Source organism: Apodemus sylvaticus, chromosome 1 (assembly GCF_947179515.1).
Source record: "Apodemus sylvaticus chromosome 1, mApoSyl1.1, whole genome shotgun sequence".
NCBI classification, from domain to species: Eukaryota; Metazoa; Chordata; class Mammalia; order Rodentia; family Muridae; genus Apodemus; species Apodemus sylvaticus.
Window position 1 is genome coordinate 156,694,687 of NC_067472.1, and position 21,093 is coordinate 156,715,779.

The following is a 21,093-nucleotide window of genomic DNA, read 5'->3' on the forward strand; positions in this document are numbered from 1 at the left end:
AGTAATAGCATATTCTTAGCAAAGTAACAAAATTAGGAATAGATATCAAATACTGTGTATTTCCAAAATAAAGTGGCTGCAACTTCTCTCATGTAGGTACAGCCTCTATCATGTAAGCATATCCTCCATTGTATAGGTTCAGCCTCTATCATGAATTAGGTTTTTGCTAAAGTAGAAACTGCTAATAGATTAAAGACAGGAGTAACTTTTCAATGATAATTTTTACATTCTAGCATGGTCTTCAGAATGGGAGAGGAGATTTCAAAGGCCTCAACCCAACCTGTGCTGACAATATATCAGTAAACAAGATGAACACTACTCTAAACAGATCTCCAATATTAGGTTGGTGCAAAGAAGATTACAAAAATTTAGAGCATAAATTTTAAATCATATAAGTAGGCCAAAAAATATTTATTAATCAAAATGGGAACCATTTTAATGAATAAATATATTTTTGCCAATGAGAAACAAGTTTATTTCTACAATACAAAAATCTAAGCTTTAGGATTTGACAAACTGTTTAAAAAATATTTTCTGGCCGGGCGGTGGTGGCTGACGCCTATAATCCCAGCACTCTGAGTTCGAGGCCAGCCTGGTCTACTGAGTGAGTTCCAGGACAGCCAGGGCTACACAGAGAAACCCTGTCTCCAAAAAACCAAATCCAAAAAAACGAACGAAAGGGAGGGGAGGGGAGGGGAGGGGAGGGGAGGGGAGGGGAGGGGAGAGGAGAGGTCAGAACAGAAGAGAGAAAAGAAAAGAAAAGAAAAGAAAAGAAAAGAAAAGAAAAGAAAAGAAAAGAAAAGAAAAGAAAAGAAAAGAAAAGAAAAGAAAAGAAACTTAAGAAGGTCACTCAAATTTGGGTTTTGGGTTTTTTTTTTTTTTTTTTTTTTTTTTTTTTTGGTTTAATAGTATAACAATGATGACAAGTAGTAAGTTTTTAGAAGAAAAAAAAAAACACTTATTGAGAAATGTGTATTAGAGTGATGCCTAGTAGGGGCTGTTGAGATGACTCAGCAAGTTAAAGTCCTTGTGGCCATGACAAGGGACCTGAGTTCAAGTTCCAAGACTCACATGGTGAAAGGAGAGAACCAACTCCACAAAGATGTCTGTCCTGACTTAAACAAGTATACACACATACATGCAGATGGACAGACATAAACATGCTCAAAAATAATTATTAAAAAGTGTTCATGCCGGACGATGGTGGCGCACGCCTATAATCCCAGCACTCTGGGAGGCAGAGACAGGCAGATTTCTGAGTTCGAGGTCAGCCTGATCTACAGAGTGAGTTTCAGGACAGCCAGGGCTATACAGAGAAACCCTGTCTCCAAAAAACCAAAAAGTGTTCATAGTAAACCATTTATTTAAGAATATATATCAATCAGTATCAAATAGCAAACTTCAACAATTTCATCAACCTAATATTAAAACTGATTCAAGCATCTCAGGAGTTTAGAGGTACTTTTTGTTTTTATTTTCTTGGTGTGGCCCAGGCTGGCCTGTAACTCACGATGTAACCTAGGCCAGCCTTCAACTAGCTATCCTCCTGCTTCAGACTTACAAATGCTGGGATTAGACATATACCAGCATCCCCACTCTGATTACTCCAATTTGACAAGATAAGGGGTATCACCCAATGAGCTCTCCCAAGAGGGCACCTTTCCCTGGGCCACTAGAGCCTTACCTGCCCCGAGTCTGTGACTGCTAGGCAATGCAGGGCTCCAACTGCCACATGCACAATCTTTTTCCCTCTCAGTCCTTCCACCACCTGTGGCTTGCGCACGTGTACATCAGAGCCATGGCCCAGTCTGAAGTAGTCCCCTTTCCCCCTGAGAGGAAAGCAAGTGTCATTACATGGTTCCAGTTTGGCAATGCTATACAAGGAGACCTTTAATGCCATACCTCTTCTAATAAGGACTGATAATGTCACACATAGTACTCAGGATCCCTGAATTGTAAAACCACATGCTATATCCAAATGAACTCATTACCTTGACCAGTAAGATCTCTCATGCTATAATATGTCTTACAATAGCTCAGTTACTATAGATTTTTTTCATTGTTTAAAAAAAAAAAAATAGAATAGACAGCACTGCAAACTCCCCTACCAAGTGCTGTCTGGTATGTGTTTCCAAGTTGCTAATTGCCTGAAATACCATCCAAGAATAGTCTGGGCACTCAAATCTTCACACTTTTTAAATAAAAACAGCTTTCACACTCACACACAAACACACACACACACACACACAGAGAGAGAGAGAGAGAGAGAGAGAGAGAGAGAGAGAGAGAGAGAGAGAGAGAGAAAAGAAATTTTTCCAGGACCAAATGAAGTTAGTTTTTGCTCTCGTTTCACACAGCTTCCAGTACAATGAAACACAGATTTTTTTTTTCAAACCTACTTAAACTTCATGCAAACTGGTTTAAAACTTCTCAAAATTTCTTCACAAAAACACTGTAAGATCTTTCTGTAATGTCATTAGTAATCTCAATTCAACAATTCAATATAAATTTTTTTCTATATAATGCCAAATGCGTAAGACTACAAGTGTTACAGGCAGCCTAGGCTGTATGTACACGGGGCTTGCTGCACACTCCACATTTGGCAATATCACGAAGTTCACGTACCACGTCCACACCACTCCCGACTTGGTGAGTGCCAAGGAAAACTGAGCTCCACACTCAATCTGGCATACCCCCTGGCCATTTAGTCTCTCAATGTTCTGGGGAATATTACAGCCTTCACTTCCTCCTCGGCCCAATTTTCCAAAATCACCATCACCCCAGGAAAACACCAAACCTAGATTTAAAAAATAAATACCTCGGGTAAATAGTTCATAACATGCATACCCAGCCAGAAGCTACCATCACACCAAGCAGTCCTTACCTTCATCAGTCAGAGCCAATGTCTGTGCATCTCGGCTTCCACATGCAACCTGGATCACTCTGTGACCAAGAAGGACTTTTACCTACTCAATGACAAATTTAAAAGAGAATGAAGCATGGGAACTGAGAAAACAATTAAAGTTAATAATGGTCAAGTCTTTAAAAACCTAGACTTACGGCTTATCTTTGCCAGACAGTATTTATAAGCAATAAAAATGTATATAGTCACCATTTTGGGCTTCAGCTGTGTTGTATTATCCCCGTGTCCCAATCGGCCATACTCGCCAAGGCCCCAGGTGTACAGTTCCCCGCTGGATGTCAGGGCTGCACTATGAGAACTCCCGCAGGCTATGTCCCTGATACGCTTGGTTTTCAGAGCCTCTATGAGCCTTGGCTTGTCACAGTTCCTAAGGTAAGAGTAAATTACAGTCCTCACCAAACATCCTTTCACAGAGGTAGCCCATCTTTGGTCAACAATATATCTATAGCTATATCCATATCCATATCTATATCTATCACAATAACTACCAAACCTTAAAAGAGAGTATGTAAAATCACAGTACATCCATCCAGGTTTTAAAAAATTTAGTATTTATTTTATTAAATAAATTGTAGCATTAATTTTCTGTAAAATAACTATGAAAATACACTTTTATTACTAGTTAACAGTTCCCTGTTAATGAGTGAGATTGAAGAAAAAAGCCTTACATTCTGCTGAAGTGTCCAAGTTTCCCATCATCACCTTCACCCCATGAAAACACTTTCCCATCCACTGTTAGGGCTGTAGCATGCCGGCCACCTGCAATATTCATACAGGGCAAAGTTGCCTAAGGTTTTTGCTACCCATTCTGCTTGGAATAAAGCATATACTCAATGTGTATGTGCTGACTAAATGAATAAACAGAATTATCACCACAGTTATCATAAAGCTATCTAAGTGACATATATGTAAAATAAATGGACTTTTAGTAAATTATAAATTGTTAAAAATTTTTACCTACAAAGAAGCAAAATAACAGTGACTGTTAATGGGGCTTCTGCTGCTTTTAGTACATAAGAAGTCAATTCTTAGATAAAAAAATACTTAAATAAAAAATAAAAATCAGTGGGACTATTTAAACCCATCATTTTGAAATCACATGCAGCTTATGTTCTTCCCAGACGCTCTGAATTCAATGATCCGCCTCAGGTCATAGGCATGAGCTCTAGCTATACAGCCATGGTTCTACAAACTTCTGAGTGTCAGCGCAGTGCAGCAGGTCAGACTCCTGGAACCCAGCATTCACTTTCTACTCTTTATCCCCAACAGAAGACCCCCATATATCCAGGACAACAACTTCCACTCTCGAGAGGTGCTGCATGGGGCTAGAGTATTATAGCTACCTTTCCACAGAGAGAGGCCAGAAGAGCCAGGGTTCTTCACAGGCAGATCCTTATAGATGGGTCCAGACCCTAACCCTAGAGCAGTGGCTCTCAACCTTTCTAATGCTACTACCCTTTAATATGATTCTTCATGTTTTGGTGACACAGAACCATAAAACTATTTCATTGCTATTTTATAACTGTAATTTTGCTGCTGAGTCATATAAATATCCGATAGGCAGATTTTCTGATGTGATCTCTCCCAAAGTAGCTGTGACCCTAGCGGTTAACAGCGTAGAAAAGTAAATTCTTGTTTTGCATAAGCTCCTACCATCTAAACTGTCTGTTACAGGGATATATCCTAGCCTATCCAGTATGAGCATGAACTGAGCTTGGTATCTAGAGTTCAGTTCCATTCCTTAGGAACCCAGCATAGTGCTTCAGAAAAACATTCAGCAAAGCCAAAGCTGAACCTGAAGGACAGCAATGAACTCATTTGAAAAATATCTTTCTCATCACTGAAGACTTATAGGCACTTTAGGGAATTTTAGGAAAGCCACTGATTCCTACATTAAATTAATACAGTTAAACAACAGAACTTTGTAGTTTCCTAGCTAAACATGCTGGGCCTGATACAATCACTCCAGGTCTGAGCACACTATCTTTTTATACACCCACACATCTAAAATGCCAACAATGCTAGCTTTCAAAAGCCTTTATTAAGTACTAAACTAAATTGTAGACCACCCAGGGATTTATAACATCCACCTTTTCTTCAAAGTAGTTAGCTAAAAACCTTGAAAAACAACACAAGGACACTTCAGGAAGTTACTTAAGGGCCTTAATCACTTGCAGGAACAAAAGCTTATTAGGCACTGATTACTGGTGTACATACCTGAGTGAACTGCTACCTTCTTGACCACGTAGCTGCTGAGAGCTGTTATCTGCCGAGGAATAGGAACTGTCCCACTAGACATACCCAGGCCTAGCCGGCCATTTGTGGCTTCTCCACAAGAATACACCTTCCCTTCAACAGTCACTGCAAGAACAGTCAAAGGAAGTGTCTTTTCAGAAATAAAAGCTGTTTTATGTGTACCAAACATAATTTTTCCAATATTAAAATTATCATACCTGCAAACAAGCTCTTAGAACCACCAGCCACCTGAACCACATTCAGGGCTGACAGAGTCTCAGAGAATGAAGGAACCTTTATCTAAAAGAGGATATTTAAAACAAAAGAAAGGAAAAAGATAATGTTTAAGCTTTTTAAATTATAAGTGATCTTACGAGATAATATACAGAACAGCTGTTAGTTTCTGATTACCTTAGTCACAGGAGTCCTTAGCTCTTACATATACAAGCTGAAGTATTTTAAAGATGAAAGAATACTATTAGGGTGACTTAAAGTGGATTTGCAGGGCAGACACACAATTAGACCAGGAGCTGGGGAGATGATTCAGTCCAGGGCTTGCACACAGGCATAGAGATTTGAGTTCAATCCCCAGAGTCTATATAAAAGAGCCAGGCATGGTTTACAATCTCAGTGCTGGGGAAGAAATGAGGCTAGACCCTTTGAAACTTGCTGGTTAGCCAACCTAGCCTAATCAGTGAGTCTGGTATTTGAAGAGACCCTGTCTCAAAAAACAAAGCAAACGGTGCCTAAGGAGCGGCGCCAGAGGTTTGCATCTAATGTGCACACACTCACACACCAAAAATGAGCCAGTTGTTGGTAACATTTGAATCCTCAGAGACATGACAGTTCACAACTCTTAACTTTTCCACTTAGGTACATGACAACATTTCTGTACTAAAAGGTATAAAATGAAGTGCGTATGTTATGATTTGAACATAAAATACCACCCCTACACACACACATGTGTTTGAACATTTAGTCTCCAGCTTGTGGTACTATTCTGGAGAACTGAAGCTTCTGTGGCAGATGGAAGCTAGATGGAGAAAATGAAATTCTTGGAAGCTGGCCTTGAGGAAGCACAACCCTGCGGGAAAGCCTTCTCTCTGCTTCCTGGTCTGCTCAGATGTAAGCATGCTATCACAGCCATGCCTTCTCCACATGACAGACTGTGTGTCCCTCAAATGTGGGCCCAAACAAATCTTTCTCTCCTTCAGTTGCTTCTTTGAGGTATTTTGTCACAGCAGTAAGAAAGGTCAAACAATACACAATACAGATAAAACAAAAAGGTAAATTGTACTTCAGGTCACTGCCTTGTTTATTCTCTTTGATTTTGACTCATATCTCATGTGCACACGGGGCATAGTGAGCAAAGGCAGACAAGGGAGTTTAAGGCAAACCTGTCTCAAAGAAAAAAAAAAAAAGAAAAAGAAAAAAAAAAGAAATTATGTTTCTATTTTCCACTGTAGACAGATGTGGTTTAAGTTAAAAATCTTCTAAAAAAACATTTATTATGATGCAGGGATTTTTTTTTTTACCAACTTGAATTGGACTGCAACCTGAAGCATGAACTAAACGAGCTCTGGCACAGATGGGACACCTAGATCTACCTGCCACTGCCCCCTTCAAAATGGGTGTTAGGAGCCTTAGGACATACGTGTAATTTAAGGCTTCCCAAATAAACATAAAATTTAGTTCAGGTATAAACATGAAAGAAGTTCAAGTAAGTTGAGTTCTAAGTCTCTGCTTCTTGACACTACAGGTAACAGAGGGGTATGACTGAAAATGTTACCACAGAATACTGAAAAGAGCAGATTTCATCTGATGGGATTGTCTCCTAATTCTAAAATGTGGAGTTTTGGGGACTCAGGATCTTATACAAAAATTCAATCCTAGTTCAAATGTATTATTTGTTATAGTTATTTTTATTGTGGGGGATCTTATCTTTTTTGTAAGTAAATACTCTACAAATTAGCGTTCCACTGAATTATTCATGAAATGAAGTGCAAGCACAGGAGCCAGTGGCTTTCCCTGGCCTCGAGACTCATTAACAGAAAGTGAGCAAGTGCCTACCCACGCACGAGCCACGCCACGGTGAGCGTGTGCACACCAGGTGCACTCCACTTCTCTGTCACAAAGCTCCATAAAGGCTCTTCTGCTCCACCTCAGACATCCAGAGAACAGAGGTCACACTTAGTCCCCTTGTACTACTGTGGCACTTACACAGCATTGTCTAAGTATAAGTACTTGGTTGTACTGAAGGCAAGATATAATTATAACCTATAGCTTTACCTATACATTGTCAAATCATTTCACATGTTTTAGTTTATGCTCTTGTCTTTTAGGTGGGCAGAATATAACTATATATAAAGGATAGAGACTTCTCACAAACTCAATTTGACAATGTGTATTGCTGTTGAAAAATGAATTTCCTAAAAAAAAAAATAATCTAGAAAGTACATCCTTAAAGAGTCTGGCTCCTGCTGAGCCTCAGACAGAAGCAACAGGAAGCATCTGTGTCAGCCACAAGGCATAAATAGGTACCTTAGAGCCTTTAAGCCCACCAAGCTGGTCCTTGTCATTCAGTCCCCACACAAACACTTTGGTTCTTATTGTAGCTGCTGATTCCAACCCTGGAGTCTTCTTTCTAATAAGACTAGACGGAAAACAAAAGGAGAAAGGAAGCTGACTCAGCACAAAGCACTTAAAGCACAAGGAGCACCTCCAAGTAACGAGCATGCTCTAGTCACTCTTAAGAGCTCTTCCGAGATTTGTTCTAACACAACAGCCCCCAATCTGTACAATAAACATGTATACATTTGTTTTCTTTTTGTCCATTTGTTTGTCTGTTTTTGAGATAGGATCTCACTATGTAGTCCTGTCTGGCACGGGCCTCACTAGGTAGACTGAGCTGTTCTTTAAACTCAGGAGAGGTCTGCATGCCTCTGCCTCCTGTATGCTAGGATAATAGGTGTGCACTGCCATACCCAGAACATGTTATCTTTCAACAGCAAAATTTATACTTTAGCCTTTTATTGATAGAGAACATTCTGTTATCAAATCAATTGGTCATTCCTCCACCATAAGATTCTGTAAGACAAAACTTCTATGATCCAGTGCATATTTGCTTACTTCGTAAACATAAGTAAATATTACAATGTTTCACTGGCTCAAGACAAGTCCTATTTGTCAACAGGGTACACAGTGAACAGAACCCAAATGGACCTATGGAGCCACTGGGGCAAAGTCCTAACAGATTCCACCTAGAAGTATGCCTTTTAGGCATTTGGGGGACATGGGTGGGGCACTGTACCCAGACATGTATGTGGTCATTTTATTTTTCCTAAAAAAATTAAACAGCTATAACTACATGATATTGGAGTTCTTCTGATAGAGACACACATGAGGCAAAATGCTACCTTCTTCCTTTATATCCTCTGTCTACAACACAAACTAGAATGCCTAGCCACTGGCCCATCAGACTAGAGATTCTGCCATCCTCTCATTCCTGAGTTGCCACCTACTTTGCTGAACCCATCTCCTGACCTGCCCTCAATGGTAGCAAACGTAATCAACATCAGCCACAGCGCGGGGCAGTGTGATTTTTCTCAGCTGGTATTTTGAGGCCAAATGCTAAAACCCTGCCCCCTCCCCTCCTTTAAACTTGTTTTTAGATCTATTTTTACATGGAAAGGAAGATTTGGGGGTTCTAGAAACTACCCTTTATACAGACTTGTCTTTTTTTTTTTTAAATATATATATATATTTGGTTTGGAGATCAAAACCCATTGCTATGGGAATAAAATGTAGAAAAGCTGACTTGTCTGTTAAAAGGCAAAGTAGAACAAATTAATATGCAAGGGACCAGATTATCATGTAATAGATTTTTGGTCAAAAAAAATCCATGGCTGAGAAACAGGAGCTGACACTCAGAATATTCAGTGACTGGTACCACATTAAATACTGACTGGTCAGATAATCATCATCATTGTGTACACATGCAATTTGTGAGCTAGCTCTAAGACACACTGCTTAGACTTCTAATTAATCCAAATGTTATTAGCTAATTAATAGTATGATCTAGAAATTTAAAAATGCATTCAAATGTCAATCTTCCTGTTAGTGCATTTAACCATTTAAAAAAAAAAAAATGCAGGCAGTGGTGGCGCACGCCTGTAATCCCAGCACTCTGGGAGGCAGAGGCAGGCAGATTTCTGAGTTCGAGGCCAGCCTGGTCTACAGAGTGAGTTCCAGAACAGCCAGGGATATACAGAGAAACCCTGTCTTGAAAAAAGCAAATTCAAAAAAAAAAAACAAAAACAAAAACAAAAAACTCATACTCATCACTAAGTCATGATTATCTCAGATATATAATAGATTATACTAATTAGACCTGCCCAATTCATTTTAGTGATCTCTAAATGAGAAGACATTAGTCTACAATCCTCACATATACTGTAGATAAGCTAGTGTATGCATATAGTATTTTCTTTTCATCTTCTATGAAAAAGTTTTAAAATAAGGCAGGACAGCATCTAAAACCAGTACCACAGACCCTGAAATAACCTGGCTCACCCATAGTTGCTGGCCCACTCATGACTAAGAGCATGTATTGAGCAGTAATTCAGGTGGAACCACTTTCTCGTCTCCTTACATCACTGAAAGCAACTCAGAGCCAAGTGTGTTTGTTCAATTGAGTTGGTGCCAAAGCCTATGGAAGCCTTTAGCTCTACTAGGAATTCAACACAATCTTAGCAATATTGTACAAACAGCAATGTTTGGCACATGTTTGCCAGATCAATTCCACATGCACAAATTCATTGATAAAAACACAACCTGTGAGGAAGTATATCTACAATGCTGCTGCTAGGACTCAAATGAGGCCTAAAGTAGCCCTTGTCCCAGGTGTGTCTTGGAATGAACACGCAAATGAAGAATCTGTTGGCCCTGGCATCTGCTACTCGATTACTTTTGCCTACTCACCCTGCTTCATAAAACACTGACTCTTTCGGTCGGGGACAACATTCCACTGCAGCCCCTCAAGGCAGCACATGCTCCCCTTACTTCCCAGTTCTAAACTGTCTGATTTCAGTTCTTATGTTCACCACAGGGACTGATCCACGGAAGATGTTCCACAGGTATGTGCTAAATAACTACAGTAATAATCATCACTATTACACATAAAGTCAGGACTAATAAGAAGTCCTAAGATTCCATAAAAATTATATACAAGAACCTAAAGACAATCCAGAGACAGTTTTAAAACAATGTCCATGTATTTTATGTCACCGAACTATAAACTTAAAATTGTTGAAATAGAAGATTATGCTTAGTATATTCTACCATAATAAAGCAAAAGTAAAATGTTTTAAGCTAATAGTAAAACAACTGACCATAAAATATATACTATACCATGACTGTAAAAAAACACCTTTTGGCAAGGGGGTGGGAAGATGAGGGTGGGGAGGAAGGAAGCTACAAGAATTTACACCAAAAGAGAGAAAATTCAGTTTAAAAGGAAAAGTAAACTTCGTTTTCAGTCCCCTCGTGACTGTTTTTGAAATGTGTATTTTTTATGTTTTATTTTCTTGCAAGTTAATTCTTGAAACCAACCCCAACTAAATCTATCAAGCACTCTACTAGGCACGATGCTATCCTTACCCAGAGTAAGCATTTACTCCTGTAAAGGGGACAGAATGTAAGGGAGTACAACAGCGGGACTCTCACCTCCCAGTGCTGCCCTTGTCATCCTCCTCCTCCTCATTATCTGAAGCCAGAAAAGGAACTGCGGCCAAATCCTCCTCCTCAGCTCGGATGCGTCCCAGCAGGATGAGACCGTGGATTTTGCAGTCAATTCCCGAGCTCCTACACTGTTTTATTGCAATCTCGATATACCTGTGATACTGGAGAAGAAAATGAGTACAAACATCTCAGACTCAAGAGACAGACAATGTTCTGGGAGGATGGGAGAGCAGAAACTGCATTTGTTACTCCACCTGTCTGGATAGGAGGCCAAGATAAACGGCCACCAATGCCAAGGTAACAGAAAGAATAGAGACAGCAAAAAGAAGGTGAGGTGGATTTTATTCCCCCCACCACACAACACACACTTACACACACTGTTAACTCATCTGGGCACACCAAGGAATATAGACAGATAAACATTGTCGGGGAAGCACCTTGAAGGGACCCCTAGCTGCCAGTGAAAGCATGAGAACTGCCAAAAGAGACAGGATGGGTTATTGGCCATTCAAACTAAAGGCAGAATTTCAAGTTAACTAGACATCAGCAAACCACACAGGTAAAAGAATCTGAAATTGAACATTTCTAACACCTAAAATCCTCCTTCCCAGCCACTGCCTGGAGAGCAGGTGATCTCACAGCTAGGCAATGGGAATGTGGCCAAGAATGCCACAGAGACTGAGGCAGGTCTGCCTGTTTGCCTGTAAATGACGGGTAAGGGACCCTGGGATTGAGAAATCCCACAAAACAAGTGCATCAGACCCAGGGAAGGGGCTGCAAAATCTGGAACATGGTGCAGCATCAAAGCCAGGAGCACAGCAGACCCCAAGTCACAGCGTAGAGCTGCACAAGCAGGTGTGAGACTGGGAAGCAAAGATCTGTAGCAACCCCACCCAGGCCATAAGCAGGGAGGAGATACACAGGTGACATGGAGTCTGTGGTGGCAGAATTTGACACAGTATATACTGAAGCACAGAACAAACACAGGGACAAACTCTCTCCTACCAGGTTCAAGAAGCACCCATGAGAATGTAATACCTTCTATTTTATTCTATATTGATTTTAATCATTAATTTTTCATTTTAGCATTCTATTTTTTATATATGCATCTTTTGTAATTTTAAGTTTTAATTCTTTTTCCACATTTGCATTCTAGTATCTTAACTATTCAACTGATGATATGCTGTAACTTATAAAATGTTGGAAAAGGTTCTCAGATCTGTGCCTCTTTTCTCTAAATCTGATATATAATGTTTTCTACTGCTTTTTATAAAAAAAAGCCTCTAACCTACCTATATACTTTTCTTTATACTCTACTACCTTTTCTTCCCACAGTTCCTTTATTAAGTATATGAATACTGATATTCTTAACTCCTATGTGTTTGCAGCATTTCCCTCAAACAGTGCACTAGTGTCCCTGTCTCCCAGTCTTTAGGGATACAAGTGAGGGACACACAACTCACTCCTGCAGATAACACTGGGACTACTGTCAAAGCATCGTCACAGCTGCTACTTCAGTCAGTTTTCCCTAAACATAAATCCAAGTAAAGACAATCCACATGGATCACATGGAGAAAAAGGGGAAAAAAGGAAAGGGAGAAAAGCAACTCAAAGACAGACAGACAGACACAGACACACAGGAAAATATTACTTATATGGTAATAATGAACTTGTTGAGGAAGAAACTCAAAAAACAAACAAAACCCTGTACACTATAGAAGAAGGAAGAGATCTGTTTCTCTTAAGTGAATCAGAGAGTAATTGAAAAGCTGAAACTCTGAAATTGCTAAAGGAAAATGTAGAGAAAACACTGCATATAGGCATACACAAGAACTTTATGCATAGAGCGCCAATAGTAGTACGAATAGCCCAAGAGTTAACAAATGGAATTGGATGGCGTTAAAGAAGCTTCTGCATAGCAAAAGAAACCTTGAGCAGAGAGAACAGCAAGCCTACAGGTTGTCTGAAAACTTTACCAGGAGACTTCTGAATGTTCAAGAGACATAATCAACTCGGATTCCATCTGCAAGTTATTTTATTAGTACTTCACAAGTTCAATAGTTGAACCACATGGTGCAACAACCAAGAAACACGTTCAGCATCACAAATATCACCAGAAAATCTGCCACTAAGGAAAAGATACTAAATGTTGACAAATACTTGTGGATGTAAAGAGTAAATAACCTCAATCAAAAGTTTTTTTAAAGAGTACTAGGAATATGAATATATGCTTACTACCAAAAAAACAGTAAAACTTTTTGATTTTGTTTCTTTTCCAAGAAGAGTTGTATAAAATAAGGTGCTGAAATATGTAAATCATTTAAGGACAAAAATGTTCTGCTCTGTGCTGACGCATACTAGTCACTCATGCCGTACATGAAATCACACAAAAAGGAACAGGGTCACTACAACTCACCTCTGCACAGTCACTTAGCAGGGGCACAGTGGTGTCAGTTTGGTTGATATTAATTGTCTTTAGTTCAATTAGGTTATTTAAGGAATTTCCACCTAGAACAAAAAAGAGTAAAGAAATCAAACAATCTTTATTAAAAGTAAGGAGATGCTTCTTTTAAAGTAAATGAATTCAATTACCTGACACCACAACTAGGGATGGCATGTAGCTACTGTCTGCTGGATCCACTATCATTTTTAATCTATGAACAAGAACATCTGGAAAAATCTCCAAACGAATCCAATGCTTTTTTTTAAAAAAGAGAAAAAAAGGAAAAAAAAATTCTTAGTTACCAAAATTTAAGTCATATTTATCTGCTAAAATAGTCATCATTGGCCAGGGGGTGGTGGCGCACGCCTTTAATCCCAGCACTTGGGAAGCAGAGGCTGGTGGATTTCTGAGTTCGAGGCCAGCCTGGTCTACAGAGTGAGTTCCAAGACAGCCAGAGCTACACAGAGAAACCCTGTCTCAAAAAACAAAAAAAACAAACAAACAAACAAAAAAAAGGTCATCACTGGAACTAGTGGATAAAGGTACTTGCTGCTAAACGTGATGACCTGAATTCAATCCCTAGAACCTACATGGCTGGCACACACACACACACACACACATACATACATACAAATAAAGCCATTTTTTAAGTTAAAGTAAAACAAAACAATATTGTGGAAGTGTGAACTATATATATATATATATATTTTTTTTTTAAATACAAAATGTAACATGAAAAGTTAACCTTACTCTGGAAAAACAAGAACATCCCTGTTGAGGATCTGATTTGCGCTTACGTGGGAATTCACACGCCTGCTGTGGGTCCCTGCCAACAGTTGGTTTTTTGCCTGATCAATAAAGAGCCAGGGGCCAATGGCTGGGCAGGGATGACAAAGGTGGAACTTTTAGGATTTCCCAGCAAGAAACACAGAAGAGGGAAAGAGGGGGACCTTCACGAAAGGAGCGTAGGATGGACAACACTATGAAGGATCAGGAGAGTGAGACAGCGGAAATGTAGGTGCAAAGAGAAAGCAGCCCCATGGGAGGGCTGAGCAGAAGAAAACAAGGCAGCAAAGATAAGAGATTTAGAAAATGTTAACTCAGGAGTACCAGAGGGGAGGTTTGGAAGTGTCCAACCATTGAGCTAGTTAAGAGAGATTAAATATAAAGGCTGTGTGTCTTACATTCGTGAATCCAGAGGTCTTGGGCAGGTGCAGAGCCACGCGCTTACCCGCCAGGAGCATAGAGCAACCCTTTAAATATGTGCCACAACACATCCCTCCCTACCATTAGAGCAAGATCTCACTCTTAGCTCCATATATATTTATAGACTTCTGGCTAGAAATAGTCTTTCAAATTAAGTCACAAAAAACACTATAGTTGAAATAAGATAATGTCCCCTACCTCCCTACCCTGTCTCACATCTGCCCTGTCAGCACACAGTTTTAGTGCAATTCCTAAAACATTTTTGCAAGTTAGAAAAATTTCTAACCAGAGTATAAATACTTTGTATATGAAAATATAACAAAAAGCGGTAAACCTTTTATCAATTGGTCACTTAATAAAATCTGTTGTTCATACTGGTTAAAATCTAACAATACACAACATACTACTCTGTATCTTTAAAAGTATTTATGAATTGAAATATAAAATGAGTGCTGAGGGGGTATTAGGAAAGCTGTGTATTCCTCAGTTCATTGCAAAGGTCTGAAATCCATCTTCCAAATCAGAGTGTTTCCTGACATCCCACCAAACATTACCTTCCCTTGTGACCCAGATGACTGCCAACAGGGCTCACTGCCATCAATGAGACGAGAAGCCTGATTGACAGAGGATGACACATTCAGGCTCTTCACCATCCGGGACCAGCTGTCCAGTAGCATTCCAGGCTGACTGCTGTGACACCGTTTCAGCTGCTTTCCAGAACGGCCACAAAACACTGCGGATTGCCCTATGGCATACGATCAAACAGAGTCACACTTGAGCAACTAGTCAGAGCTTCCATGTTTGAGAAACTAATAGAATTACATAGCAAGGAGCTTCTAACTCTACTGTTTTTTAAGTACATTTAAATTAAAAAAAGCTGGTTAACACCAAAAGTGGCTTTTAAAAAAGCCTGCCTGTCTCTGGCTCCCAAATGCTGGGATTAATATCTGGCTAGAAAATACTCTTATTAGAACTGTGTTTAGGATCTGAGGGAGTAGTTCTGTGGGAGAGTACTTGCCTCACAGAATGCCCCTGGATCAATCTCTAAAAATCCACAAAATATAAAATAAAAATAAAAATGAAAATAAAAATAAAAATGCTTATATGGATGCAGAGATAAATGTCAAATCCGTAAAGTATTTACACATCCATTAATGGTAAGTTAAAATTTTCAGCTAGCCTTACCCAACTAGAAGAACAAGACAAAAAAATAAACCTGTGTCTGAAAGTATCAGATAATGAGGTAGAAAAGGATTACAAGGCCAGCATCTAAGGAAGGCTAGAGACAAATGGCAGTGTGCAGAGCAGACGCCTAGATCTGACATACCCTGGAGCAGCTGTCAGAGAGGAAAGGGGCTGTGGTATCCACAGAAACCAAGCTGCATTTGAAATCCCAACAGGAAGCTTAAAGGAAGAGTAATCTCTGAAGTGACATTAGGTTAGGGGTATACTTTCTTTTCTTTTTATATATTACAGTTCAACTTACAACTAAGTCATTCAAGGTCAGTTGATAAAAATGAGTTTGAACTTTGAACTTATTTATCACTAAGGCTTAACAAAATAAACCTCTCTTCCCCTGTTCTTTGGACGAAGTGAGTATGAGGCCCAAACTGAGTCCAGAAACAATGTTTAACATGCAAGGGCCAGGAGGATGGTGGTTAAGAGCTGCTACTCTAAATCACCCAGGTTCAATTCCCAGCAGCTGCATGGTGGCTCACAGCCATCTGTAACTCCTGTCGCAGGAGATCTGATGACCTTTTCTGGCCATCAGGTATGCACACATGGTACACAGACATACTTGCAGCCAAAGTACCCATACATATAAATTTCTTTTTCAAAATATAAAACCTAGAACACAAAGGTACATCAGGACTACATGCAAACATGATTTAGAACACCAGAAATGAATAAATGTAGACTATACACAAAGACTGAAAAAAAGCAAGAAAAAGGATAAATATAACAATACAATTAAGAATTTCATAAGCAGTTACAGCAGATGAGACTCCAATAAAGAGGTTCTAAAACATCTAAAATGAACTGAGGACCAACAGTTCACAAAAAGGGAATGAACCAGAGCAAATACAGAGCCAAGAGCAACCCCCACCCCCCAACAAAACAAAATTGTGCAAAATCGGCATGCAAAAAAAACTAACCAAAACTACCAAGCCACAGAATTAAGAAGCCTTACCTACCCAATAATGATAAATACAAAAAGCATGTATCTATGCACATGTAAAATGTATGTGTTGATACAAAGTTATTATTTCAAAATCAGGTTAGGAGGAAACAATTGTAGGGATTAATGGCCCCACAGACTGCCAACTGACTACAGCAAAAAGACAATGAACCAAATTCCAATGGCACAGAATTTTAAAGTGACAAAAGGAAAATGCCCAGGAAAAATACTATAGAACTATAGAAAACAATGAGCTTGATAGGACATGCCTATAATCTCAGCACTGAGGAGCTAGAGGCAAAGAGGTCAGGCTCTACTACACAGCCAGTTTAAGGCTAGTTTGCCTACACCTAAAACATGCACACATATTAGAGCTAATAAGACGTGAAAAAGTACATTACCCACACACATCAGTTTATTTCCTCATGATACGACACAAATTTTAGAAAACAAATTAAAACAGCTGGAAAAGCAAATGCTTAGGAATAATTTTAGACAACAATGTCTATAGCTTATATAATAAAAATTAAAGAACAAAACAAAAACAAACAAATACAAAAAAACCTAAAGTTAAGCAAGCTTTAACTGTTGGAAATGACCATCAACTCTAAAGCATAGATTCAATATAAAAATGTTGAAACGTTATGGTAGTAACTATGTGGTACACAGCAAAGACATGTGGTACACAACCAAGACACAGACTGATACTTTCACATCAATATTAATGTCTACATCGTTCACAACAGCCAAAGTGGGGTGGGGAGAGAGACTTAAATGCTCAAGAATAAATAAATGGATAAAAATACCTGGTATATGCATATAGTGAAAAATTATAACTACCATCCAAGACACAGTCTGATACACATTACAACACACATGAACCCTAAAGACAGTGTGTAAGGAGTTGGTCTGGTGCTACTATATTTTTGAATGCTAAATACTGGCCCCCAAGATCTGCTCACCCCTGAGGAGGAGATCCTCACCTATACCAAATGATGTTATGTAAACCTTACCCCCCAGGTTATTCCTGATTGGTTAATTAGGTTGCTGACAGCCTGGGCTAGGCAGGAGAGAGGCAGATAGAGCAGTGACTCCTGGGCTTGGGGTCTGAGGTACAGACTAGAGGGACAGAGAGAAAGTCAGGCACCATGGGGAGGGGGCTCCTAAGCACGTGGCAATGAGGGCTGGCCTGATGGAGTCGGAGGTGCCTGGGTGGAACAGGGCAAGTGATATCTCAGGATCACCACAGGGAAGTGGACAAAAGAGCCCAGGGCTTGACATCGGCCTAGCTCTAGTACTTTTAAGTTGACTCAAATCTAAAGGTTTTTGTGTCTTTTAACTGGGAACAATTTGGGCTGAAGTGGGACAGAAACACCTATTAAATATGTAAAAACGACTGCACAGTGTGATAAACTAAGCCACAATCAGCAGAGTAAATATTTGACAGATCTGCCCACATAATTTACTTTAAGTTCACAAGTTCATAGACACTGAAAGTAAGTTGACACAAGCAAGAGTCATTCAGGAAGAGGGAAAAAAAAGTGCCTCCATTAGATTTGTCTGTGGCAAGTTCATGGCGTATTTTCTGAATTACTGATTGATGTGGGTGGGCCTAGCATTTGTCAGAGCTACCTGTCACCAGGAGGTCCTGGGTGCTAAAATAAAGGAGGCTAAGCAAGCCACAGGAGAGCGGACAGGTGGAGCAAGCCAGGGAGTAGTGCTCCTCTATGGGTCTGGTCATGGCTTCCCTGGATTATGGATTTGTAAACTGTAAGATTAAATAAAACCTTTCTTCCCCAAATTGCTTTTGGTCCTGGTTATATCACAGCAACAGAAATCCTTACTAAGACACCAGGGGATAGGTAAGAGAAGATGATAAAGTTAAATGCTATCGTATGCTTGGGTAGACACAAATGTTTTGGAAATACATAAAAGCACCGTTGTACAGGATCATACACTGTAAATTTATAGTGGCAAAATCTGGGCTCTATGTACCTCAATAAAAATATATAATACAAAAGAAAACTTACACTCCACCAATTTCCACTGCTCTAACTAAATATGCTCTTAGTTTCTGAAGATAATTCTAACATTTCTTCATGGAAACTCAGACAAGCAAACCTTACTACTCTAAAAAGAAAGAAGTGGGGGGAAAGGGAGGAAATGAGTCAGACGACCCCTTCTCTCTACCTGTGCTCCTTCTACAACACTCACTGTACACATACAAAGCGAAGAGCAAACTCCAGTAATTACCTAACTAGTGATATTTGATGGAAGACAAAACATAAACATTTAGCTCTACCTGGCTCATTAATCCTGCCAAAAGTATGCCTGGTGTTGTGTTTTTTTGTCTTGAAACATGTTTCACAAAAATCAAAGTCATCACAGTTTCTACATTTGAATCTGGATCCATTGATAGGAAATGTCTGACATCCATCACACCTGTTTTTAAAATAGATAAAGTTGGTAAGAAAACAATGAAGTCACTTTAAAATAATTTTAAAAGAAAATTCTTCCTCCTCCCCAAAGAAATTGAGACATCACAAAATCAGGAAACTCACGTAACCCCTGGATGAATACTTGGGACCAACTCCATCTCTGACAGCAACCCAGTCCAGTGAGACTGTTGAGGGAAGTCCACAATGATGTCTTTCCCATTGGCACTGAAAGCTAGCACAGAACAGAAGCTCCCTAAGGATCCTTTAAAGTCAACATATACCTACAGTAAACTAGTGCAGCTCTGTGCTACTACACTATAGTTGTTCACATGTGATAAAGAGTGTTCCCTGAGAAGTACAAGGTAAGATACTTATGGATGAACTGGCACACAAAATCATCAGCCAGCTCCAACGTGGTTGCACAAAGAAGTAGTTTCAGTAGTTTATACACACACACACACACACACACACACACACACACATATATATAAAGCTATAAAAGAAGACATTTGTTCTTGCATAATCTGAGAAGTTCTAACAAAGCCCCTAACCACTGGGAAAGTACCAGTGTTGTAGCATCAAATGTTTAAAGATAAACTAATTAGGAATGGTGATACATGTCTACTTTTTCTTCTTACCAAACCTATTTTGTTTAACTTGGCTATTTTTAATGTCTGTTTTTTTCTGTCCTTTATTAGATTTCTCAGACATATTCATTAAACTTCTTATAAGCTAGCTAAAATAAATGATAAATGTATACATAAATAAAAGGAATTTATGCTCTTTAAGACAGCATTTCGTTGCTTAGATATTACCTTTGACAAGCCCCACACTTTGATGAGTTACAGATCCCCACTTGTATTTCGGTGTGGTAACAGAAGCTTTGACCCGCACTTTATCACCAATCTTGATGTGAGAAGAAGAACTTGGTGGAGGATAGCCTAAGGATTTTGTTGGTAAATGCACAATGATTAGTGTTTGTTCATTTTCTGGGAATAGTCTCTAAGAAATGCAATACATTAGCAAGGAGTGTGCTCACCTATAAGCTCAACATGAATATACCTAACCCAGTAAGTGCCCCCTTTCTGCTGCCAATCACACTGCACATTAAGGTCATGTAATCCATCTCTATCCAGTTTGATGACTTTGCCCACATCACCTTCACATACTTCTTCATATGTTCGACAGCATCTCACCATCATTCCCACCTAAAATTGAAATGCAAAGTCAAGTACACCTAAACAAGAGATACAATAACATTCTCTATTCTTCAGAAAAGATTTTATTCAAGACCCAGATGTATGCTTAGTTTTATGCTGGTTAGTTTGTCAACTTGACACAATTAGAGTCACCTAGGAAGAAGGAACTGCCTCCATCAGCTGTCCTGTGGGCATGTCTGTGAGTCATTTTCTTGATTAATAACTGATAAAGCAGAGTCCAGTCAAAGGTGGGCAGTACCATTCCTGGACATGTGGTCTATACAAGTTGAGCAGGCCATGAGGAGCAAAACCAGTAAGCTGAATTTCTGAATGACTTCTGGCTTCAGCTCCTGTTCTCAGATTCTTGCCTTAAGTCACTGCCCTGACTTCCCTACTAGACAGGTTGTGACTAGGACAAGTAAGACAAATAACCCTTTTCCTTCCAGGTTGTTTTAGATTAGATGTTTTATCACAATAACAGAAAGCAAACTAAGATAAGTAGCATTTAGATTAAGGGGATTCAAATGTCTCTGGGAAATACATACATGAGCCTATATCATATTCTGCCACAAAACACTGCAGCTACAGATTACAATGTTTATACAAGCCCTCTAATCATCAAAAGGACTAGTAACAGCTAAAACATATCCTACATCTGAAAAAATTCATCATGGTGATAATAAGCAAGCCTAAGCTTCTTGGTCACATTTATAAGCAGCAGACCACCAATA

The 21,093-nt window shown here is 39.3% G+C and overlaps 1 protein-coding gene across 5 annotated transcripts in view; it reads right to left on the minus strand.

The window, feature by feature from the left end:
* The window catches only part of Herc2 (HECT and RLD domain containing E3 ubiquitin protein ligase 2), a 165,344-nt gene that overhangs the window by 50,925 nt on the left and 93,326 nt on the right, over positions 1–21,093 (minus strand). For all 5 annotated transcript variants that reach the window (XM_052161590.1, XM_052161599.1, XM_052161565.1 and 2 more), the window contains exons 49-64: positions 20,203–20,371; positions 19,979–20,104; positions 19,287–19,395; positions 19,028–19,167; positions 15,101–15,291; positions 13,490–13,595; positions 13,314–13,405; positions 10,883–11,058; positions 7,700–7,811; positions 5,377–5,458; positions 5,141–5,284; positions 3,592–3,682; positions 3,113–3,290; positions 2,885–2,966; positions 2,626–2,797; positions 1,685–1,829 (exon numbers count right to left, since the gene is read on the minus strand). In XM_052161590.1, the coding sequence (XP_052017550.1) occupies positions 1,685–1,829; positions 2,626–2,797; positions 2,885–2,966; positions 3,113–3,290; positions 3,592–3,682; positions 5,141–5,284; positions 5,377–5,458; positions 7,700–7,811; positions 10,883–11,058; positions 13,314–13,405; positions 13,490–13,595; positions 15,101–15,291; positions 19,028–19,167; positions 19,287–19,395; positions 19,979–20,104; positions 20,203–20,371 (2,115 nt within the window). The remainder of the gene's footprint in view (positions 1–1,684; positions 1,830–2,625; positions 2,798–2,884; positions 2,967–3,112; positions 3,291–3,591; positions 3,683–5,140; positions 5,285–5,376; positions 5,459–7,699; positions 7,812–10,882; positions 11,059–13,313; positions 13,406–13,489; positions 13,596–15,100; positions 15,292–19,027; positions 19,168–19,286; positions 19,396–19,978; positions 20,105–20,202; positions 20,372–21,093) is intronic.